Source organism: Sander vitreus, chromosome 13 (genome assembly GCF_031162955.1).
Source record: "Sander vitreus isolate 19-12246 chromosome 13, sanVit1, whole genome shotgun sequence".
In the NCBI taxonomy this organism is placed as follows: Eukaryota; Metazoa; Chordata; class Actinopteri; order Perciformes; family Percidae; genus Sander; species Sander vitreus.
The window spans coordinates 19173961-19195641 of record NC_135867.1 but is presented as its reverse complement, the minus strand read 5'-3'; the positions used below and the strand labels follow the sequence as shown (position 1 = coordinate 19195641).

At 43.3% G+C, this 21681-nt stretch overlaps 1 protein-coding gene across 2 annotated transcripts in view; it reads left to right on the top strand.

Moving 5' to 3' along the window:
• Nucleotides 1-20743, top strand: part of LOC144527753 (cell adhesion molecule DSCAML1-like) — a 52392-nt gene extending 31649 nt beyond the window's left edge. Inside the window, exons 6-33 of one of the 2 annotated variants that reach the window (XM_078265985.1) lie at nucleotides 1-41; nucleotides 357-653; nucleotides 3044-3316; nucleotides 4187-4471; nucleotides 4658-4777; nucleotides 4868-5044; nucleotides 5618-5817; nucleotides 6141-6237; nucleotides 6385-6513; nucleotides 6599-6766; nucleotides 6898-6968; nucleotides 7572-7812; nucleotides 8843-9028; nucleotides 10319-10474; nucleotides 12252-12391; nucleotides 14680-14833; nucleotides 15436-15553; nucleotides 15681-15844; nucleotides 15955-16053; nucleotides 16354-16542; nucleotides 17117-17404; nucleotides 17485-17640; nucleotides 17763-17793; nucleotides 17917-18035; nucleotides 18168-18320; nucleotides 18543-18743; nucleotides 19399-19710; nucleotides 20310-20743. The exon at nucleotides 1-41 is cut by the window's left edge and continues 235 nt beyond it. In XM_078265985.1, the coding sequence (XP_078122111.1) occupies nucleotides 1-41; nucleotides 357-653; nucleotides 3044-3316; nucleotides 4187-4471; nucleotides 4658-4777; nucleotides 4868-5044; nucleotides 5618-5817; nucleotides 6141-6237; nucleotides 6385-6513; nucleotides 6599-6766; nucleotides 6898-6968; nucleotides 7572-7812; nucleotides 8843-9028; nucleotides 10319-10474; nucleotides 12252-12391; nucleotides 14680-14833; nucleotides 15436-15553; nucleotides 15681-15844; nucleotides 15955-16053; nucleotides 16354-16542; nucleotides 17117-17404; nucleotides 17485-17640; nucleotides 17763-17793; nucleotides 17917-18035; nucleotides 18168-18320; nucleotides 18543-18743; nucleotides 19399-19710; nucleotides 20310-20743 (4999 nt within the window). The remainder of the gene's footprint in view (nucleotides 42-356; nucleotides 654-3043; nucleotides 3317-4186; nucleotides 4472-4657; nucleotides 4778-4867; nucleotides 5045-5617; nucleotides 5818-6140; nucleotides 6238-6384; nucleotides 6514-6598; nucleotides 6767-6897; nucleotides 6969-7571; nucleotides 7813-8842; nucleotides 9029-10318; nucleotides 10475-12251; nucleotides 12392-14679; nucleotides 14834-15435; nucleotides 15554-15680; nucleotides 15845-15954; nucleotides 16054-16353; nucleotides 16543-17116; nucleotides 17405-17484; nucleotides 17641-17762; nucleotides 17794-17916; nucleotides 18036-18167; nucleotides 18321-18542; nucleotides 18744-19398; nucleotides 19711-20309) is intronic. The other variant, XM_078265986.1, reaches the window with a different exon arrangement.
• The last annotated feature ends 938 nt before the right edge of the window (nucleotides 20744-21681 follow it).

The following is a 21681-nucleotide window of genomic DNA, read 5'->3' as shown; positions in this document are numbered from 1 at the left end:
GGGCCACACTGCTCAGGACTTTTCCATTATTCTGCTAGAGGGTATGTGGACAGAGACTGTCGGGAAACTAAACAAGGGCACATTCTGTATGAACAGGGATGCAGCAGGCATTTTATCACGGCATTGTAACAGCAAAGTGACAGGAAACCGTGCTCTTTAAATGTAAAGCTGTTGACTTGTATTCTTCATCTGAATACTGGTGCCTAAAGTGTTTATTGTTGCAAATACCATTGATAGATGCAGCAGAGATGGTCATAAATGGATCTAAATGCTGCTTTTCTGTCTGAACTTCTCACCACTCTCTTTGTGTCCTTTATTTTTCATCTTTCGCTCTCTCTCTCTCTGTCTCCTCTCAGATGGAACTCCTCGTATTGTGTCTTCCTTCAGCGAGCGGGTGGTGAACCCCGGCGAGCCTTTCTCCCTCATGTGTGGGGCCAAAGGAGCCCCGCCCCCCTCCATCACCTGGACGCTGGACGACGAGCCCGTGGTCCGAGACTCCACCTACAAGACCAGCCAGTACACCCTGTCAGACGGCTTGACCGTGTCACACGTCAACGTCAGCAGCCCGCTCATTCGAGATGGGGGAGTGTATCGTTGCGTCGCACGCAACTCGGCCGGTAGCGCCGAGTACCAAGCGCGCATAAACGTAAGAGGTGCCTGTCTGCTTTTCAATATAAATGCACTCTACACCTGACTCTATACAAACACACAGGGGCTAGTGAGAGGCATAGATTAGTTTGCATTTCACACAGTTACTATCTATCTATCTATCTATCTATCTATCTATCTATCTATCTATCTAGCACTACAAAGGTATAGGGCAGTAACTACAGAAGCAGTGATTTTGAGGAAAATGTTTGCCAAACAGATATAATAAATATATAATTAAATGTAAATATAATAAAACAGAAATATTTGCCATAAAACCTACATATTACCTTAAATCCTTAATGGACTCAGATAATGCAGTATATGTGTCCTCTCAGCTTTCATGTCCATTTTTACTGTGTGTTTGTTTCATAAAAATAAAAATAAACGTTATTTGGATTATTTACAGCCCATAGTTCATAGGGATCAACTATATCTAAATCTAATAGGGCTGTCAGCATTAACGCGTTAATCGTGATGCGATTAAGGGTCGAGCATAACGCGTTAATTTTTTTAAATCGTATTAATCGCATGCCGCCATTTATTAATTTATTTTGACTTCACTCGGCTTTGCGTCGTGCCTAACATGCTACTATTTTGCCGTACTTCCTCGTAACACATCCTGCTGCTGCAGGAATAGCAACGCGGATTTCGGTGCCTCATTCTGGTGCCACTGATATGTCTGCACTTCTCTCTGATGCTCTGAAACAGACGTTACAGGAAACAGAAACATTGCTGCACGTGACGCTATTTAACATTATACTCGACAGCAGCTAACGTTAGCCTACCGCTAGCTAGTAGCTGGATTTAACACGGTTACAATGCTGACAGCTAACGCTAAACGGTGTAAAGTGTGACTGTATTTCACTGTAGAGGATTCCGACACCGGGATCTAACAATCTGCAGCTGCTGACACAGATGGTGTGTTCAATGAAACTGGTAATTTACAGCCTCGTGGTGCATTCAAAGTTGTTGTTAAATGCCCTTTTCTGGTCGTTGTTTTTGTCATTCAACAGCTATTTACTAGTGAAATACGTTATTGTTATAGTGATTACCTTATTATTAAACATTTAATGTTTTAATTTAATCGATATGGCCGTAGCAATAAACAAGCTGTTCTTTAATGCTGCCAACTGTTTAGTACCCTTCTTTTTTTAACTTTCTTAAAAAGTATTGGTTCAGGCATCGTTAAGGCACCGGTACCGTTTTAAAAGTACCGCTTTAGCACCGGTATCCAAACCAAACAATACCCAACCTTAATATTGACTCTAGATTCAAATGTGTGACTAGATTAAATATATAATAAACAAATACAAATCTTAAAATCAAGTTCATAAAGTCATTTTCTTTGCATTAATTTGATTCCCAATCAAGATACACTGGTAAGAATTGCTTTCCATTGTTAAGATGTACTTAAAAACAGTTCTGAAATGCAAAATAATAGAATTTTAATCATGTGATAAAACATGCAATTAATCGCGATTAACTATAGAAATTCATCGATTAATCGCGATTAAAAAAATGTAATCGTTTGACAGCCCTAAAATCTAAATCAATAATATAAATGAATTTACAATTCTGTGTGATTTTCCCCACACCAAATAGTATGATTTCTACTTGAGATTTTGTTTACTGCTACTAGCCACTCAGCTAACTTACTGTAGTTACCTTTGTCTCATGTTAGTTATGTGAATAACGAAGTGATTTACCAACTTGTTGGTACATCAAACTGGCTATTTTTCAAGGACAGCGGGGGAAAAATTCAGTATGTAAGTACAATTTGTTTAAGCCTTAGCTAAAGCTAGCCGTGGCTATCTTACCAGCTAGCTAGATATAACTAGCTATCTTGCCATAGCTGTCTTTTTGGCCTTTTCACTGTTTTCACTGTGCAGTATGGAGGCTTGTGGAGTCACAGACTGCTTTTACATCCTTTATCGTGAAAACTCAGCATTTATGTGGCATATATAATTATTTATATTGTAAAATAGAAATTAAAAAGTCAGAAATGGATCTCGACCCAATTTTGGCCAAATGTTATGTAAATCTATCTATCTATCTATCTATCTATCTATCTATCTATCTATCTATCTATCTATCTGGGGATAATTTAAAAACATACACAATCAGTTAGATACACAGAATACTTGATTAGATTAAAATCAACAAATATCCTCAATCAGATTTTAGTGAAGGGAGCATAACTAACCTCCCTCTCCACCTGTCAACTTGCCCCAATCACTCTATCCCTCAACCTTTATCTCTTCACCTTTCGTCTCCGTGGCTGCTCCCTTTACTCTGCCATGACCTCCCTCACCTCATCTGCCCCCCTCTTCGACCTCTGTGTCTCTCTCTGTCTCCTCCCTCCATCCCCTCCCTCTCTTCCCTGTGTCTCCAGGTCCACCCCGAATCAGACCCATGCGGGACATCACCGCAGTGGCGGGCAGGAACACCTACATAACGTGCCGCGTAATTGGCTACCCGTATTACTCCATCAAGTGGCTGAAGGACGGCATGCAGCTGCCTGATAATCATCGTCAAGTGGTGTTTGAGAATGGCACACTGAGGCTGACTGACGTGCAGAAGGGCGCAGACGAGGGCACCTACTTGTGTAGCGTCCTGATCCAGCCCCAGGTGTCAATCAACCAGACCGTTCATGTCACTGTCAAAGGTAAGCGTGAAGAGAAGAATGGATTCAAAGGGATAAAACCACACTGGGCAATGTCAAATACACCCAATTAATCCAGATAGAGTGACCCACCAGTGACTATCTGATTGGGATGATTTCCTGCCTGCTTGTGGCAATTTCTGTGCACACATCACTGTATCAAAAATATTCTTCTAAAACAGTAGTGAGAAAGCAATCTGTCCAAAGAAAGCTGAAATAGCTGATATGAGTTCTTTGCCTTTCTTTTCCCTTTAGGAAAAAGCAACAACAGACTAGTCTGGTGGGTGAAAAAAATAATAAACCTGCATGTGTGCAGTTTACAGATGTTAGCAAAAGAAATTTCTGGGTATCAGAGGTCCTAACTACTGCCAATTGGAGACACCACTGTTCAAAGTTGTGCAGTGCTGCTTTACAGTAATGCTTGACAGAGGTAGATGGTGTTTTAGGACAGATTTATGTTTCAGTGTGCGCCTGTATTTTGTTTAGTCTGCGAGTGGGGCAGTGATGGTGGCAGGGCAGCTGCAGAGGTGTTTAAGGGTGTGTGCATGTGCCTGCGTGTGAGTGTGTCTCTGATTTAATTAGATGAATAATAATGAAGCCTAGATTAAATCCCCCAGATGTCTCAGCTGTAGTACCCCCACCCCAACCTCCATTACTATGGCAACCAAATGACTTCCTTCTGCCAATTGGACTCTAACCAGAGCAGCTATTATGGGCTGCAGGAGATGGGGGCTGAAGGGGGGGGGGAAGAGGTGCCCACTGGCCAATGACCTTCTCTCTCTCTCAGCATTGCTCCAGATGGCCTCACTGCCACTCTTCTGCGTCTATCGCTACCCTTATTCCACTGACTCGCCCTCGTCCTCTCTCCCCCAGTGCCGCCACTCATCCAGCCCTTCGATATCCCCTCTACCTCAGTGGGGAAGCTCATGTACATTGCCTGTGTGGTGTCATCTGGGGACATGCCCATACGCATCACCTGGCACAAAGACGACCAGCTCATCGTGCCAGGCTCCGCCTCTGGCGTCGCAATAGAGACCAAAGAGTTCATGAGCTCCCTGCAAATATCCAAGGTGACACTGAAGCACAACGGAAACTACACCTGCATCGCCAGCAACGCCGCCGCCACTGTCAGCTGGGAAAGACAGTTGATTGTTACTGGTGAGGGATTGAGCGGTGGAGTACGGTATGATGATGAATTAGGTCAGATCAGATTTGATATCTAATGTGCAGAGGGAGCTTAAAATTGTACATGTTATTTTAGGAACAATCCCATTTTCTACCTTTTACTGTAAGACATTCTTTTAGTTCTCCCATTTAGGTTAATCACATCTTTTTGTTTCTCAGTGCCACCACGTTTCGTGGTGCAGCCCAACAATCAAGATTGTATCTATGGCAAAGCTGGCGTTCTCAACTGCTCTGTGGAGGGTTACCCACCTCCAAAAGTCATGTGGAAACACGCCAAAGGTAACAGCATCCCTCCCTACAACATCATAAACAAAATCATGTGAACAAGGAAAAAGCGGCACTAACATGCATGTACTTTGTGTGGTGCAGGTGTAGGAAACCCTCAGCAGTACCACCCAGTCCCTCTCACTGGCCGTATCCAGATCATGTCAAATGGCTCTCTGCTCATCCGACACGTGCTTGAAGACGACCGAGGGTACTACCTCTGTCAGGCCTCCAACGGAGTGGGCTCAGACATCAGTAAGAGCATGATCCTCACTGTCAAGAGTAAGTGTCAATCATACTCTCTTTGGCTTGAACACTTTCAGAACCACATCTCCTGGATTATACATATACTCTACACAGAGACAACCCTTAGCTTTTTGGAGGGGAATCAGCTCTTCTAAAATACACTTTTGCCCCAGGCTAATGTGGCCTGTACTGAACCTAACAAAACCTTGTCTCCGTCCTGCAACACTAACTGAAGGTATCTTTGCTATTGATTGATGTGTTCCGGCTGCCGGCCTGTGTGCTACTGAATGTTTCGTGGGGAAAAGGGCTGATGAATTAGTGATGAAAACAAAACCACAGGAACCCCTTTAATCAATAAACTATGTCTGAGAAAAGGAGGTGGAAAAGAATCAGGAGTAGAAGAATAAGGCAGACAGGGAGGAGGTAGAGTAAGAGGGCCAGCGGGGCTTGAAGCGTGAAATGAAAATGGAGAACTAGAAGTGCAGAAATAGAGATGTCTATACATCTGTAATTTATCCTTGGTTTTCAATACCACATCTCTGTTCCCTCGTCTCATTACTCCATATAATACCATTTGTCACACTGACATATGTCTGCGATTCTGCTCAGTTCCTGCCATGATCACCAGCCACCCCAACACCACCATGGCGAGGAAGGGCCAGACCAAGGAGCTGAACTGCACAGCGCGTGGCGAGCAGCCCATCATCATCCGCTGGGAGAGAGGAGACACCGTCATCGATGCTGAGAGAAACCCCCGTTACTCCATAACCATCAACAAGAAGGGGGACGAAGTCATCTCTACGCTTAAGGTCAGATACAGAATACAACACCCAGCAGACCCTGAACTTAGCAAAATGCCCTCACACCTAAAGAATATACAGCAAAGAGGAATGGAAATAAATTTGGTTAAAAAAAAACAGTACGTAATTTTGTCTTAAAATAAATTCTGCCTGGGTTTTTTCTGTGAAATAAGATTGTGCATTTTTCAAAACAAGGCTACATAAGGCAGTTCACAGCACTAATGCTACATAATGTCTCTCACCTCTTAACTTTTGGGAAATTTTGCATTATTGCTGGGAGAAGATCAATGTGGCACATTGTAACCTTTTCCTGTTTGTGTTGATGCTCATAGCTGAACCCAGCCGAGCGAGGAGATTCTGTCTTCTTCTCCTGCCACGCCATCAACTCCTATGGAGAGGGTCGAGGGCTCATCCAACTCACTGTACAAGGTATCTCTACCACATACTGTTCACATTTCAAAATCTTCTTTAATTTAATGAAACATTACTGTCGTCACAACAGCAATAGATGTGGCTATTTAAACAGTCCAGTGGGGAAATGTTCTCACCTCCTCTCTCCCTGTCTCTCACACACAGAACCACCAGATCCCCCTGAACTGGAAGTAAGGGAGGTGAAGGACAGGAGCATGAACCTGCGCTGGATCCAAAGGTTTGATGGAAACAGCATCATCACAAGCTATGACATTGAGTACAAGAACAAGTCAGGTATGTATCCTGAATTTAAATATGTTTGTCAGATTTCTTTAAAGATAAGCATCTTAAAAATCTATTTTCTGTTTGTATTTGACAGACTCCTGGGATCACATGTATACAACCAGAAACATCTCACCCACCAACAACCAGGCCAACATTGTAGAGTTGCACCCAGCTTGTGTTTACAGCATTCGAATGTACTCCTACAACAAGATAGGCCGCAGCCTTCCCAGCAAAGAGCTCACAATCAGTACTGAGGAAGCACGTAAGTGATTGTTTTTTCCTATAGAAATCACTTTTGTCTGTTTTTTTCTCTGTCTGCCTTACTTTTTCTCTGTATGGAAGAGGGCTAAGAATATTGACAGTAACACTTTATTTGACATCTTCCATCAACAGCGCCTGACGGGCCACCGATGGATGTAATCCTCCAACCGATGACATCTCAGAGCATACGGGTTACATGGAGGGTAAAATCACTATTATTGTATCACTATATATATTATTATTCCCAGGGAACACATACCTCTGTCTGCAAAACAGTTCATTAAAATGTTAATACTGTCCAGAAAAATGAGTTTATGTCCTGTATGTCTTAACCTATATTTTTTAGGCAAGCCTAAATGTTTATTTTATTAATGCACTGCATTGTGACAAGCTTAATAATTATTGTATTCTTAAGCAGGATTTAAGGGTTAGACATGCAAATGTTTAAGCTATCGCTGTTCATAGTGCCTTATGAGTGACAAGCACATACACAAACTGCTTAGTTTGTCAAAAAATGACAATCGAGGCCAAAGAGCTCTGAGCTAACAACTAGACATTGGTTAAGGTATCAGTTACAGTTATGCAAACAGAGCTCTCATCATCCAAACTGCCAGAAAGCGCATTGGGATCCCCCTTAATATCACCTAAGAAACAGAAAAAATTGATACACAATAATAATAATAATTACTGTACATATTCCTGCCAATTTCCAAAATAACTCACCAGTGATTTTAATGCAGCTAAAAGAGGTTTAAGTTTGACATGCTTGACTTTAATATTAACTGTTGTCACCACATTTCTTTTAGGCTCCTAAGAAGGAGCTGCAGAACGGGGTGATCCGAGGCTACCAGATCGGTTACAGAGAGAATGGTCCAGGCAGCAACGGCCAGTACAGCATAGTGGAGATGAAAGCTACAGGGGACAGTGAAGTGTACACCTTGGACAACCTAAAGAAGTATGCCCAGTACGGGGTAGTTGTCCAGGCCTTCAACAGAGCCGGGACGGGTCCATCCAGTACTGAGATCAACGCCACCACATTGGAAGATGGTAGGAGAGCCAGCAGAGAGGGATGGATGAAAACGTACATGGCAAGATTAAGGAAAAGGGAGTGTAGACTAAGAGAGTGGGCTGTTAGACTGTGTGTAGGAGAGAGTGTGGGACGACATGAGGGAGAGAAATTCAAAGATCCATAAAACATCTCTTTGATTTGTCAAAAATAAATAGAAAATATAGTCAAATGCAGCAACAGGATGGCAGACACATTAACCCTAGATAACATATACAGTATATAGACACACATGCACTCGCACATATTCAAATGAAATGGTAGAAATGAATTTGCAGCACATCCCCCATTCTTCTTTTGACTTTAATTAGCACCCTCATTAGGCTGGTAGAGAGCGAGCGAGGAACAAGGAATCCCATTACTCTCTAAATGTCTGCCCACTCTGCCTCTCCTTTCCTTTATCATCCTCTTCCTCCCATTGGTTCCCCTCTCTTCCTCCTCATGCTCCCTCTGTCTATTTTATCTTTTTATTTCATATATTTTTCTGACACTGCTGATCCTCTGAATTTTTAGACAGAAATATATATGTAGGTATTATAAAGCTGCTCCTAAAGCCGCAATTACCTTAAAGACGAACATCGTCTTCCTTCAGATTCTATCCTTCACCTCTCAGCTCACCCCGCCCTGCTCATCTGCATTTTAACCCGTTAAGGTGTAGCTGTTTTACAATTCACGTTGCTCTCCCTCAGTGCTTTTCCTCCCTTCCACCGAACCCCCTCTACACCTCCTCTCTTTCTCCCCGCCGTGCTCTAAAAGCTAGCACTGAAAAAGGAGCTTTTCAGATCTAATTTGAGCTTTTTTGACTGATTTGTTTCAGCAGAAATTGCCTGTGGGTTGTTGGTGTTGAGTAGTCATTAATTATCTATGCTTCAGTCGCCATGCTAGATCAGTCAGGTCTTCTTAGCGACAGCAATAACCAAGGATTTTTGACTAGTAGAAATCGTTAAAAGAACCTTAAAGCTCATATATTTGAAACACGCAGCACTAACACGTGCCCCCTGCTCTTTCCAGTGCCCAGTGAGCCTCCGCAGAACGTGCGAGCCATCTCTGTGACGTCGGACGAGGCGGTGATCACGTGGTCAGAGCCTCCACGGCTGACGCTGCACGGTGTGCTCAAAGGCTACCGGGTTGTGTTTTGGTCCCTCTTCCCCGACGGAGGTGGGTGCTGTGGGGGCCAGGCCCAGTGGCCAATGCAGAGTAATTATCACCTATCTCATTCTAAACTTCACCAAACCGACCGTCTGTCCGTCCTACCCACCTACCATCTACCTGTCAGTGTTGTGAGTCATAACGTGTTAATGTGTGTCCGCACCTTTCTCATAAAGCACTTCCTGTTCCTGTGTGTCTTTGAATTTGTCCATATTTGCCCTTGTTTCTTTGTGTCTTAGATTTTTAACACCATCAATATTGATGGGATGAGATTACAGTTACAGAAGTTGAGTGTGTTTGTGCTCCTATGTCTGTTCCACCCTGAGTCCTAAAAAATGAAGGTTAAATTCAACTAATTTGCATTAGTGAATATGTTTTGTGGGAAATGACGTCCATAAAATGGCAACAAAAGCTCAAATAACATTGTTATGGTTTGTTTAGTAGGGTTGTCCTGGACTAAAGAAATTCTAGAAAAAAAATGAGTCGACTAACACTCATTATTTTGTTGACTAATCGATTAGTTGATTTAATCGCCAGATCTGTATTACCGAGTTTCTCCACAAAAAATCATGCAAAAACACCACTTGAAATCTTGTGTTAGCCAGAGATTTGCTCACACGTTTCTTGGAAATAAGTCATTTAGCATGAAAAAGCATAACAATTACTAATCGACTAAAGAAAGCCGAAACGAGGGGGCCGCCCTAATGTTTAGGCTAATAAAGCACTCAAGACTGTGTTTAAATATTTAACCAAAACAACAAATCTTTTCTTGACCTTAACGAAGTGATTTAGTAGCTTTTAAACTGTGTGTGGGACACAAAACAAAAATCCTGTTCTCTGTTTTAAAGTTTTGTGCTTGGCATAACCAACCATCCACCTTAACGTCCTCTTGACAACTGCTGCCTTGCAATCCAGGCAGTCATCACATTTCCTCCAAAACGTATTTAGCAAAGCAATTTAGTGGTTGTTATGTTCTCTCCCTTTTCTACCCGTCATTGGCTTTAATGGCTTTCCTGCAGGAGCTAGCAGTTTGGGAGGGTTAATGAGCTAATGGGCTGACACCTGGGTAGGCCTCAATCTAGGTCTCAATCTAGGCCTCAATCTAGGTCTCAATCTAGGCCTCAATCTAGGTCTCAATCTAGGCCTCAATCTAGGCCTCAATCTAGGCCTCAACCAAAGCCTACCCAGGTGTCAGCCCATTAACCCTCCCAAACTGCCAGCTCCTGCAGGAAAGCCCCTGAAGCCAATGGCAATTAGAAAAGGGAACGTAACATAGTATATTAATGTAGATAACCAATGGTACTTTTTAAAACTGTTTTTCTGTCCTGTTCTCCTCAGAATGGGGAGAGATGCAGAATATCACCACCACACGTGAACAGGTGGAGCTGCGAGGGCTGGAGAAGTTCACCAACTACAGTGTTCAGGTGCTGGCCTACACACAAGCTGGAGACGGGGTCCGCAGTAATGTCCTGTATATCCAGACCCGCGAGGACCGTGAGTATACACACAGGCAGAAACTAAAGAAAAAAATGTCAGCATTTAATGTATTTGTCAATATATTTTAGTACAGAAAACTCCAAACAGAGGAAAGCATGAACTTACTTGCACAGTACATGGGGTGATGGTAAAGGAGGTAAGGGGATAGGAGGGGGCATATATATAAAATAAAAAGAGTGCTGGGCTGTATCTCAAACCCAAGACAAAAGCTAATTTATGCTGGGAGCTCCATTAGCAGTGCTAATGAGAATTAAGAGGCTTTGGGTCCACGGCACAGGACTCAGGGGAGGGCTGTCGGAAGACACTGGGGGGAGACAAGGGGTGCTCCCACGAAGCATATACCATCCAGGAGTCAGCCATCAGCCTGGGCCCGCATCCTTTCCACCAGCCCTCTTGCCACAGGCATAGGGATTAACTCCTCTTGGATTAGAGAGAATTAATTTTCTCCTTACACCATTGGAGGCAGGATTACAGCCAGATCCATGTCTCTTTATAAAGGAGGGGGGAGGAGAGGCCTGGGGGTTGAAGATGGAAAGATAGTAAGGTGATCACACAACCTGTTCTTGGCTGACAAAACAAATAAGGCATCCAAAAAAAGACAATAGAAATGCCATATCCAACAATTTATTTTTCTCAGATATTTCTTTACATATTATTTTAAATTAGACTGCTAGACTTGCATGTCCTGTGTATTTGGTTGAGTGTTTTAGCCCTTTACTATAACGTCCTCCTCTGATTGGCACAGTAGTGCATAATATATTCATGTAGGTGGGGATGCTCACTGAGCACCATTGTGCCTCGCTTCCTCGTCATGACACAGGCCATGCTGGTTGTGCAGAAGACTGTCTGTATGTCTGCCTGAAGTCCTGGGCAGATTTTGGGCACCAGATGGGACTTAACTTCCCCCCCCCACACTGCCGCTTCTACTTTGACAAGGAGGTCCAGTTATGATAATGATGACTGCCTCTTCTGCCCCTCCCCAACACCACCACCACCATCATCATCATCACTTCCCCAGGAACTGCACCTATCATTCTCGCCATTCTTTCATCCTTTTAATACCGCCATTGCTACATCTATCCTTTTTGAGTTTTTTTTTTTTTTATCCCTGCTCATGTAATGTGCAATGAAGGAGTAGAGTGTATGGGCTGGGTGAATGACTGGATCAGGGGGCCTCACATAAAAGAAAAAAGAATGAGGGGGGTTGGGTTTAGAGAGCTGGGTCTAACACTGCGGTAGCCACCTTCTGTAGGCTCCAGATGAGGCCCACTGTCAAGTGCAAGTCATATTTATGGTGGGGACTGAATAGGCTTGACACTGTGAACCCCGGACTGTAAGGCCAATGTGACAAAAGCATTATTGTTTACCTTTCACAGTATCCACAGTCTTGATGTGTTTTTTTGTGAAGTGTGCATCCATTTTAAAACCTTCTTACGCCTTTAGATGGCAATGAGAGTATTAAGGGGTGTCAAGCTTAAGTGGCTAGCAGAGGATCAGACACTAGTGTCTAATCTGTTTGTGGGTTTGAGAGTTAAGAGAATGATGGGTGTCACAGAGTCAGAACTGCTGACCAATGTCTGAATGAACATATGTCACTGCCGTTCTTCCAAGTCCTTCCCAGAGCGGCTTAGTGCAGGATAAGACTAGCAATCTGCAAACAAGCCAGCTCACTTTAATAGGCATCCAACACCCAACATGTGCATGCACACACAAAAACACACACTGGAAGCACACGCATGACCGCTTTGCTGATGTTCCTATTTGTTTTCTATAGTTCCTGGTCCACCGGCTGGCATCAAGGCAGTTCCCTCTTCTCCGAGTAGTGTGGTTGTGTCCTGGTTGCCTCCTCACAAACCAAACGGTGTTATCCGCAAATACACCATCTACTGCTCCAGTCCGGGGTCTGGGCAGCCGGTAAGTCTTTCCTCTGTGGGTGTGACTCATGAGGGGCCAGTAGAAAATATTTCTAGGTGATTGAGAAGCAAGAAATTTGTAAACTTGATACAAATCTTCCAATGGAAATAATTAATTTGTAACCACTATTATTAATTGAACCTGTAGAGTGTGTGTGTGTGTGTGTGTGTGTGTGTGTGTGTGTGTGTGTGTGTGTGTGTGTGTCTCTTTCACGGTGTTTGCACCATCGCTTTATTTCCTGCCCTCCCAGATGAACAGATGAGGTTGTCTTGGCAACGTGATGAGACGTAGATATGCAAATGAAGCAGAGAACAAGCTCACACATGCACACTGCCGCATCAGACACACACACACACACACACAAACACAGACATCACATTTCAACATTTTCTATTTATACACAGGTTCGCGGAATTTCAGTTGTGGTTAGATCATGTGCACACAAACACCAGTACACAGTGAAATCTTATATCAGGATAAGAATCTCACTTTCTTATTATTCACAAATACGCCTCCCTCTCTGTGCATGAGTGCCATGTAAATGAGCACAGGCAGGGAGGAGAGAGGGAGGAAGCGAGGGTGGAGGAAAGGAGGTTGAGAGAGAGAGAGAGAGAGAGAGAGAGAGAGAGAGAGAGAGAGAGAGAAACACCATTAGAGGTAGGGAGAGACCAAGGGGGAAATGAGAGAAAAATGGAGTGATGAGGGAGAGAGTGAGAGACAGGCTGGGAAGAAGGGAGGAGCAGAGGAGGGTATCAGTCACATCGAGATGAGAGTGCTTTTGTCCGTCTTTTCATTATCTCCTTGTATCACTCCCTGGATCACCACAACACCGCCACTATGCTGGAGGAATGTTCGAACGCACCCCCCCACCCCCCCCCCCCCACACACACACACACTCACATACATCCTCCCTCCCTCCCTCTCTCTATCCTCTCCTCTTCACTGAGCTAGACGGAGGGGGATAGAGGGAAAAGCAAATGGTGAAGGAACTGAAGATGAACACTGAGAGATGAACAGATTAAAGAGAGAGAACAGAGGATTGACTTGAGAGACAACAGTGTTTTTGTGCGCGCATTGGCATGTGTGTTTGCGTGCCTGCAGGTGTATGTGTGAATATGTTCTCAAAGATCTGTTTGTAGGAAAAACAGGAACACATCATTTCATTTTTCTTAACCCAGTTCATAAATCTGCCTGTGTGTGTGAGGTGTGAGTGATCTGCTCTATTCTTTGTTGTTACAAAAACAAGGGAAAAAACAAACCGGGAAATCCATGCACTCAATTTTGATGCATGTTTTTCAATTTTATGTTTTTCTTAATACTTAATTGTACAGTAGAAGTTCTAAAACACTGTTACAAATCTCATAACCTTAAATGCAATTTCATTTCTACTGTGTGTAATACTTAATGTGTCCTGCAAAAGGCGGTCACTTACTCAAACATTTAACTTGTGTGGCAAAGGTAAATAAATGAATCAAAGCGCGAATTGAACCAAAACATTTCCCTTTTATCATCGTTCAGTCAAGACAGTCACAATTCTACTTATTAAGGTGTCCTGCCTGAGTTCACAGGGCAATCTACATGAACAAAGAGGTGGAGTCCATAGAGGAGTCACTCATAGCTGGGAAAGGCCTTCAATATCAATATATCCCTATTCAAAGAACCAGCAAGTACAAACAAGAGAAATAACAACTTAGAAAACATCTGGATGGTTAAATCCAATTAAGCAATAAGGAAATTTATGTGGAATATGAATACACATCATTTAACAGTTTAACAGTTAAACAGTGTTTAAGGTGAAACAAAGACTTCAAAATGAATTCTAAATCAAACACAGTGCAAACAGAAAAGCATTTGGGAAAATCCATTATTGTATTTCTATGTAGACTCTTTTTCTATATAGAAAGAGTCTACGTGGAAATAATAATGGTCATAACACACAGGAATTTCACATGTCTAATTTCATAGTTGCTACACTTGCCCTGTGAACTCAGTAAATTGAAACACCTGTCCTACACACTAGGCATGTCAGTCAGAGGAAGATGTGCTGATATGTTGATCTATAGAGTTTAAAATGTTCGAAGTTAAGAACTATTGGCAGAATGTTCAGATGTTTTTTTTTTTCCCAGGAAAATGAAGACTTAAGTGTTATTTAATACCTATTTGAGATGTTTAACCTGCAACACTTCTTTAGTCTCGTAGAGTTTGGAGTACAAGAGCTGCCACCAAGCACGTTGTGTCACTGTGTTATCACAGTTTGCTAACATGACATTGCGTGCCCTCTTTCCCAGGCCCCCAGTGAGTACGAGGCCAACCCAGAGATGCTCTTCTATCGTATCACGCACCTTACCCGTGGTAAACAATACCACATCTGGTCTGCAGCCGTGACAACTGCTGGCCGAGGCAACATCAGCTCAAAGGTCACAGTGGAGCCTGCTGGGAAAGGTGGGTCCTCCGGGCGATCCTGTAGTGGAGTAGAAGGGAAGAGAGATTCCTGTAAAGGTTATGAGGGAGAGTGCTCTAGAGATGGCTATGAAACGGCGACGGGTTCTCCCGCACACAGATCACTTTCATCACTCTCTCTCCTTTTCTCCCTGTCTGCTCTCTCTATTATTGATTGACAGCCGTAGTATTGATTGAGTAGCGGCTATGTTGCAAGAAACGCTGTTGTTAATTATGTGGTGATGAACAGGGCCTATCCAGTAAAATGACCCTTGGGGAGAGAGGTAGCAGGCGAGAATCAATACAGGGGAGGATCTATGGAGAAAAGAGACTGAAATTAAGAGGGTAGAGGAGGAGCTACGCTAAAACACTTCACTACAGCTTTTTACTCTCGCAGCAGTGAGTAAAGGCCTCTCCCCTTAGGCAAACTGGGAGACTTATTCAACAAATAACAGAGACGGGGAAGTTAGACATCTGAAAGTACAAAGAAAGACATCTTTGTGAGAGAGATGCCGAAGCAGTTTGTTTTGCCGTGGTGTATCTATCGTCTGTGTGAGTATGTGTCAAAGATTCAATTTTAATCACTTTATTTTTTGTGTGTGCAGTCCCGGCTAAGATCCTGTCCTTTGGGGGCACGGTGACCACACCCTGGATGAAGGAAGTGCGTCTGCCCTGCAGCTCAGTGGGAGAACCTGCCCCCACAATTAAATGGACCAAAGACAGGTCAGAGCAAATCCTATACCACTTATATGTCAGCGCCATGACTCACTTCGACCAATACTGCTGCATGTGAGAGAAAAAATAACTTAATGATGAGATTAACATCTGTAACCTGTCTGTACCTTTCTAGTGAGGACTCTGCCATTCCGGTGACAGCTGATAATCAACGGCAGATCTTATCCAACGGCACACTGGTGCTACGTTCAGTCAAAGCAGAGGATTCTGGGTACTACACCTGCACGGCCACTAACACCCTGGGCTTTGACACCATCATAGTCAATCTGGTGGTGCAAGGTGAGAAGAAACGGAAGATGTATTTGAGTGGAATTGGCAGGTGGAGGACGTGTTTGCTTTGTGATATTGTGATGATGTTGTTGAGTCACTGTCTCTGTGTGTACATCCAGTTCCTCCTGATCAGCCTCGTCTGACCGTCTCCACTACCTCAACCTCTTCTATCACCCTGGCTTGGATCCCTGGGGACAATGGGGGAAGCTCCATCAGAGGTAAGACTTTCTGTGAACAGAGAAACACCTGCCCACCATGCAGCTGTCTCATAGAAAATCTATTTGAGCTTCTAACTGATTTTGTGACTGATCTTTTTCAATGTGCTTCCCCCTCTTACTGTCAGTTGTACTTAATAACAGTGTAAACAATATTGATGTGCAAGAAGTAGTCAAAGTAGAGCTGATTCTAGCTGACTGTTGCCCCCTGGTGTCCAGCAAATGTAGTAGCAGCAGCAGAATTGTTTTGTTTTTGGATTTACAGCAGTTGTTCTAAATGACTTGTGTTGTGTGATTCTGCAGGATTTGTGCTGCAGTATTCTGTGGATAACACAGAGGAATGGAGGGATGTGTTCATCAGCTCCAGTGAACGTTCCTTCAGGCTGGACAATCTGCGCTGTGGAACCTGGTACAAGGTCAAGCTGGCCGCCAAGAACAGCGTGGGCTCAGGGCGCATCAGTGAGATCATTGAGGCTAAGACACATGGAAGAGGTGAGCTGTGGAAGCAAACATGTTGTACAGTACATGTGAGTGAAGCAGGACACAGACTAGAACTCTGGGGCCTCAAAAGTTGTCTTTGCTTTTTGTTTTTGGCTCTTGCTGTTCCATCCCATTTAATGTTGTTTGTTTTAAGGCAAAATGACTGCAAAAGAAATGTGGAGGGATTTGTTTGCTGTACTAATTCAATTCAAAAAATTCTCCAAACATTAAATAAATACAAAAGAGAGACACAATGACTCCAGAGTGTTGCTGTGATATAAAATAAGATTAGCCTCTACATGGAAATATTCAGAATTAATAATGCAACAAGCTGGGCCACTGACTTTTTATTTATTTTTCTTATGTCCCATAATACTGAGCATCCTCACTATGACTTATACCTTGTATGTAGGGAAACATTAAATGAATTAAATCCTCATGTAAAATAGTAACAATAATGATAGTGTTTTTCCAAGATTTAAAAGATCACAAATATATACAGACATATTCTGTTGCTTTGTTGGCATTGCCACCCTCTTTCTAACCTCTTGTTGTTGTTCTGTGTCTTTGCCACTCTTCTCTACAGAACCAGTGTTCAATAAGGATCAGCCGCTGCTCACCCACATCAACTCCACCCATGCCGGGCTCAACCTGCAGGGCTGGACCAGCGGCGGCTGCCCCATCACTGACATGATGCTGGACTTTAGGCCCAAGGGTACCTGGGCGTGGCAGAGTCTCAAAGCCAACTCCACCACTCAGCTCTTCCTCAGTGAGCTGCGTGAGGCCACCTGGTACGAGCTCAAAATGAAGGCATGCAACAGTGCTGGGTGTGGCAACCAGAGCTCCCAGTTCGCCACCACCGACTATGATGGCAGTAAGTGTGTCCTACATCTTTTCTGAGTGCCTTTCGCACTGAATTTTCTGTATTAAATATTTTCCTTCTTTTCTCCGCAGGTACAATCCCTCCCATTAAATCAGCTCGTGGAGAAGGGGATGATGTGAAGAAGCTGTTCTCCATCGGCTCCCCCGTCATCCTGGTTACTCTTGGTGTTGCTTTGCTCTTCATTATCCGCAAGAAACGCAAGGAGAAGAGGCTTAAACGACTTAGAGGTGAGAGAGAAAGAAGGCAATCACTGTCATTGTGTGTAATGGATTATTGTAACATAGAGTGACTAGTTGAAACGATTATCTTCACAGCCAACTGTAATCTAATTAATGTTGTCTGCTTATAGATGCTAAGAGCCTCGCAGAGATGCTTATCAGGTAAGAGCCAGCTTTTATGGGCATTAGTTATGCCTACTGTGTAGAGGAAGTAATATTTCAGATATGTTTGGAAAACCTTATAAGAGTATGACTATATGTGTGTATACATGTGTTTGTGTGCAGCAAGAACAATCGCAGTATAGACACACCAGTGAAGGGCCCTCCTCAAGGACCAAGGCTCCACATTGACATCCCACGTGTTCAGCTACTCATTGAGGACAAGGAAGGCATCAAACAGATAGGCATGTGGCTGCACTCGACTACACAAACTATCATTTATCACTGTAATTTTCTAGTAGCTTATATTTGATAATTCACTTCTTTTTTTTTTTTTGGTCTCACTGTTGTACTTTCTCATCTATTTTCTGCAACAGGGGAGGACAAGGCTGCAGTGCCAGTGACAGACACTGAGTTTAGCCAATCAGTGAATCCGCAGAACTTCTGTACAGGCGTGTCTCTGCACCACCAAGCCCTTATCCAGAACTCGGGGCCTTTGATTGACATGTCAGACATCCGCCCAGGCACCAGTGAGTTTGTTTTTCTTTTCAAATGAAGATTTTTGCGTTACATTCTTCAGCTCCTAAAGTGGCAGAACATGAATAAGGTTGAGCACATAAACGCAGGTGAAAGCTTTGATCTCGTATTGAGTTGCACCTTATCCACTTCAGACAGTAAAGACAGTACCTTCTTCACAATCAATACACAGTCTTTGTACTACCAAGTTCTCTGATCACTGTGACTTCTCTCAGACCCCGTGTCCAGGAAGAGTATAAAATCAGCCCACAGCTCCAGGAACAGATATTCCAGCCAGTGGACACTGAGCCGACCGAGTCAGAGCCAGTCGACGGCCTCGGCGCGAACTCTGACCTCAGACTGGCGGACAATGGGCTCTCACGGCATCACCGCCACTGAGAGTGACAGTTACAGCGCCAGCCTCTCGCAAGACACAGGTGGGTCAATCCCAACTAGTACGACTAATACTATTGCTTTTATGTTATTTCCATTTTTTTTTACACCAAGAGCAGTTCTTTTATGAAAATAATAAAGTTTTTTTTCGTCAAATTCAAGCCCAATCCAGCAGCATATGAACACTATATACACCATGACATGCATCCTCAAATGACCAAATGTAAGACTGGAGAAAATATATTGCATCTTTAACCTCCTTACCTAACTCTGCCTTCCCAAAATCTCTTGACTTCAGTATTTTTATGTCCTAGTTAAGCCTCTGACTACTAACAATACCTGTAACACTTTCACAAAGTAACAAGGTACTGTTAAAAAAAAATATTAAAAAAAAGGGGATGGGGGCAGTGGAACAAGCAGATAACAAAATGACTATGTAACAGTAATTTCATTGCATCTAGATACAAATTTACAAAAAAATATGGTTTGCCCACTCACCAAAATTTAGAAAACTTAAACCATGAACTCCCAACCAACAGCTTTCTCTAAAACACAGACTAAAGTTTCTTGTGAGTCCAAAGGTCTGTCTGTACATCCTTTTCTGAATAAAAAGATGATAGTATTATTTACATCAATTAAACCAGCTTAGGAAATTGTTGCCACAATTATTATATTAAATATACAATGTATGTTTTCCAGATAAGGGTCGCAACAGCATGGTGTCGACAGAGAGCGCCTCGTCCACTTATGAGGAGCTGGCGAGGGCCTACGAGCACGCCAAGCTGGAGGAGCACCTGCAGCATGCCAAGTTCACCATTACAGAGTGTTTCATCTCCGATAGCTCATCTGACCAAATGACCACAGGTACCAATGACCCGGCAGACAGCATGACCTCCCTCAGCACGCCGTCTGAACCAGGCATCTGCCGCTTCACTGCCTCACCGCCCAAACCACAGGACTACGACCGTGGTAAAAACGTGGCTGTGCCCATTCCCCACCGCGCTAACAAAAGTAAGTACGAAAAGATGCATGAATACCTGCTTTTTCTTGATTTATCATTGTTGATAAGGCATTTTGTACTCAATTCGCCTGTAGTGCTACGTATTGACACTCAACATAGACCATAGATTCTTGCTTTTTCTACCTATATTTTTTATTGTGACCCAGTGGCACCCTGACATACAGGACTGATAGTAAAGCGAAGCCAGAGATTCCTAAACCAACAGTAGGAATTTAAGGACAGAGACAAAAGGCCTAGAATAGTGATCTTACCAAAACAAATACAGTACAAACACATAGTGGGGACTGGACTGTGTGAGAAAGTGTTCATTACACCATTACTCAGCAGATAAATCCCAGAAAATGACTATGTCACTATGAATGATTCAAATTGAATCAAAAACTAGTTTATACTGCTAAATAATTACCTGCAGACAGTTGGCTAGGACGAATAAAGCTACACAAGGGAGTCACGTTTCTTGGTTGATGGGTTATATGTCTCCAAGGCTCAGTTTCTTGCTGCGCACATGGAGGATCAAATCAAAACCCCCAAGGCATGTCTTAGAACACAGGCATATATTTCAGCTTTAAATTCTTCTCTCTTTTCTCAGGTGAATTCTGCAACCTTCCTCTCTACATGAAGACAGACCCATTCTTCCGCAAACAAGGGGAGCTGCATGACCCGTGCCCAGCTGTGCCACCGCGGGAAGCCTCAATCCGCAGCCTGACGCAGCGGGCGTATCACACCCAGGGCCGTCACAAGACTCTAGACCCTGCCAAGCAGCAGGTCCTGACGCTGGGCCATTCTGGGCTGAGCAGCTTGGGTGCGAGCTCGGGCACTGCCACCTTGCCCCAAAGGACTCTCACCATGCCCAGCTCCAACACTGCAGCAACAGCTTCCACTTCCAGCACGAGCAGCAACCCCACCAACAGTAACAAGGTGGGGGGCTCCAGAGACTCGCTGCTAGAGAGCAGCTCCTCTGCACTGGGGAGACTGCAGAAACAGAGTGTGGGGGCCTACTCCAAGTCATACACACTAGTGTAGTCCCTTCTCTTGCACAGACTTGCATTGCTGTCCCACTCCTCAGCCAGCCCCAATCTGGTGCTCTTCAGTCTGGGCCAGAAAGGGCATGCAACCATCTTTCTTTAAACCCAACTAATGGTGAAATGCCCAGCATTCTGTCTAATTTTCCTCGGGATAGATGTTCTCCAAGACAGAGACCCAGCTATCCTATACTTTTCATGTTCACCTGGGACTCTATAAAAGAATTACTAACTCCAACTAACAGTTCCAGCCGGCTGATGCTCAGTTCCCGCGGGAGTAGCACAGCAAAAAAACGGGAAGCAATTCTGTGGTCATTTGGAAATATTGACTGTAATTGAGGAGCTGAAAGCTCTGTGTTTATGATGATGAAGACAATGATAGCCAGTATGAAGCTGTGTGGCCATCCTGTCTCGCATATGCACACACATACTGTCCTCCATAGTTTGAGTATTATTGTCAATTTGCAGGACTTCCAGTTAAGTTCCCTATTCTTACTGTATCTTTCACCCTCTGTGTCTCTTAAAGTCCCAAATAGCTATTGGCAGATTTTCTCTTAATGGTGATTCCAAAAGAAATGATTCAGGTTCACTTCCAAGAAGGATAAAATCACATTAATGTTCTCCACACATCTCTCTCCAGCTGAACAGTGTCTAACTTTTGAATCAAATCACGACAACCCAAATGAACCAGCTATACGTTCTCACATTACAAAAATAGAGAATATTTGGTATTATAAAGAATTTACATATATATTTCTATGTAGGTATATTATTGACATTTAAGTGAAATTATGACAAAGTATAAATTGTATGTACTACAATAGTGTAGTAGTATATACAGCAATTTAATGTTAATGTCAAATTTAAGAACGAGACAATCGCTCAGTCATGAAAGTTAAAAAAGAGAAATTTAAAAAAAGGTTGGACTAAAGAAAGGGG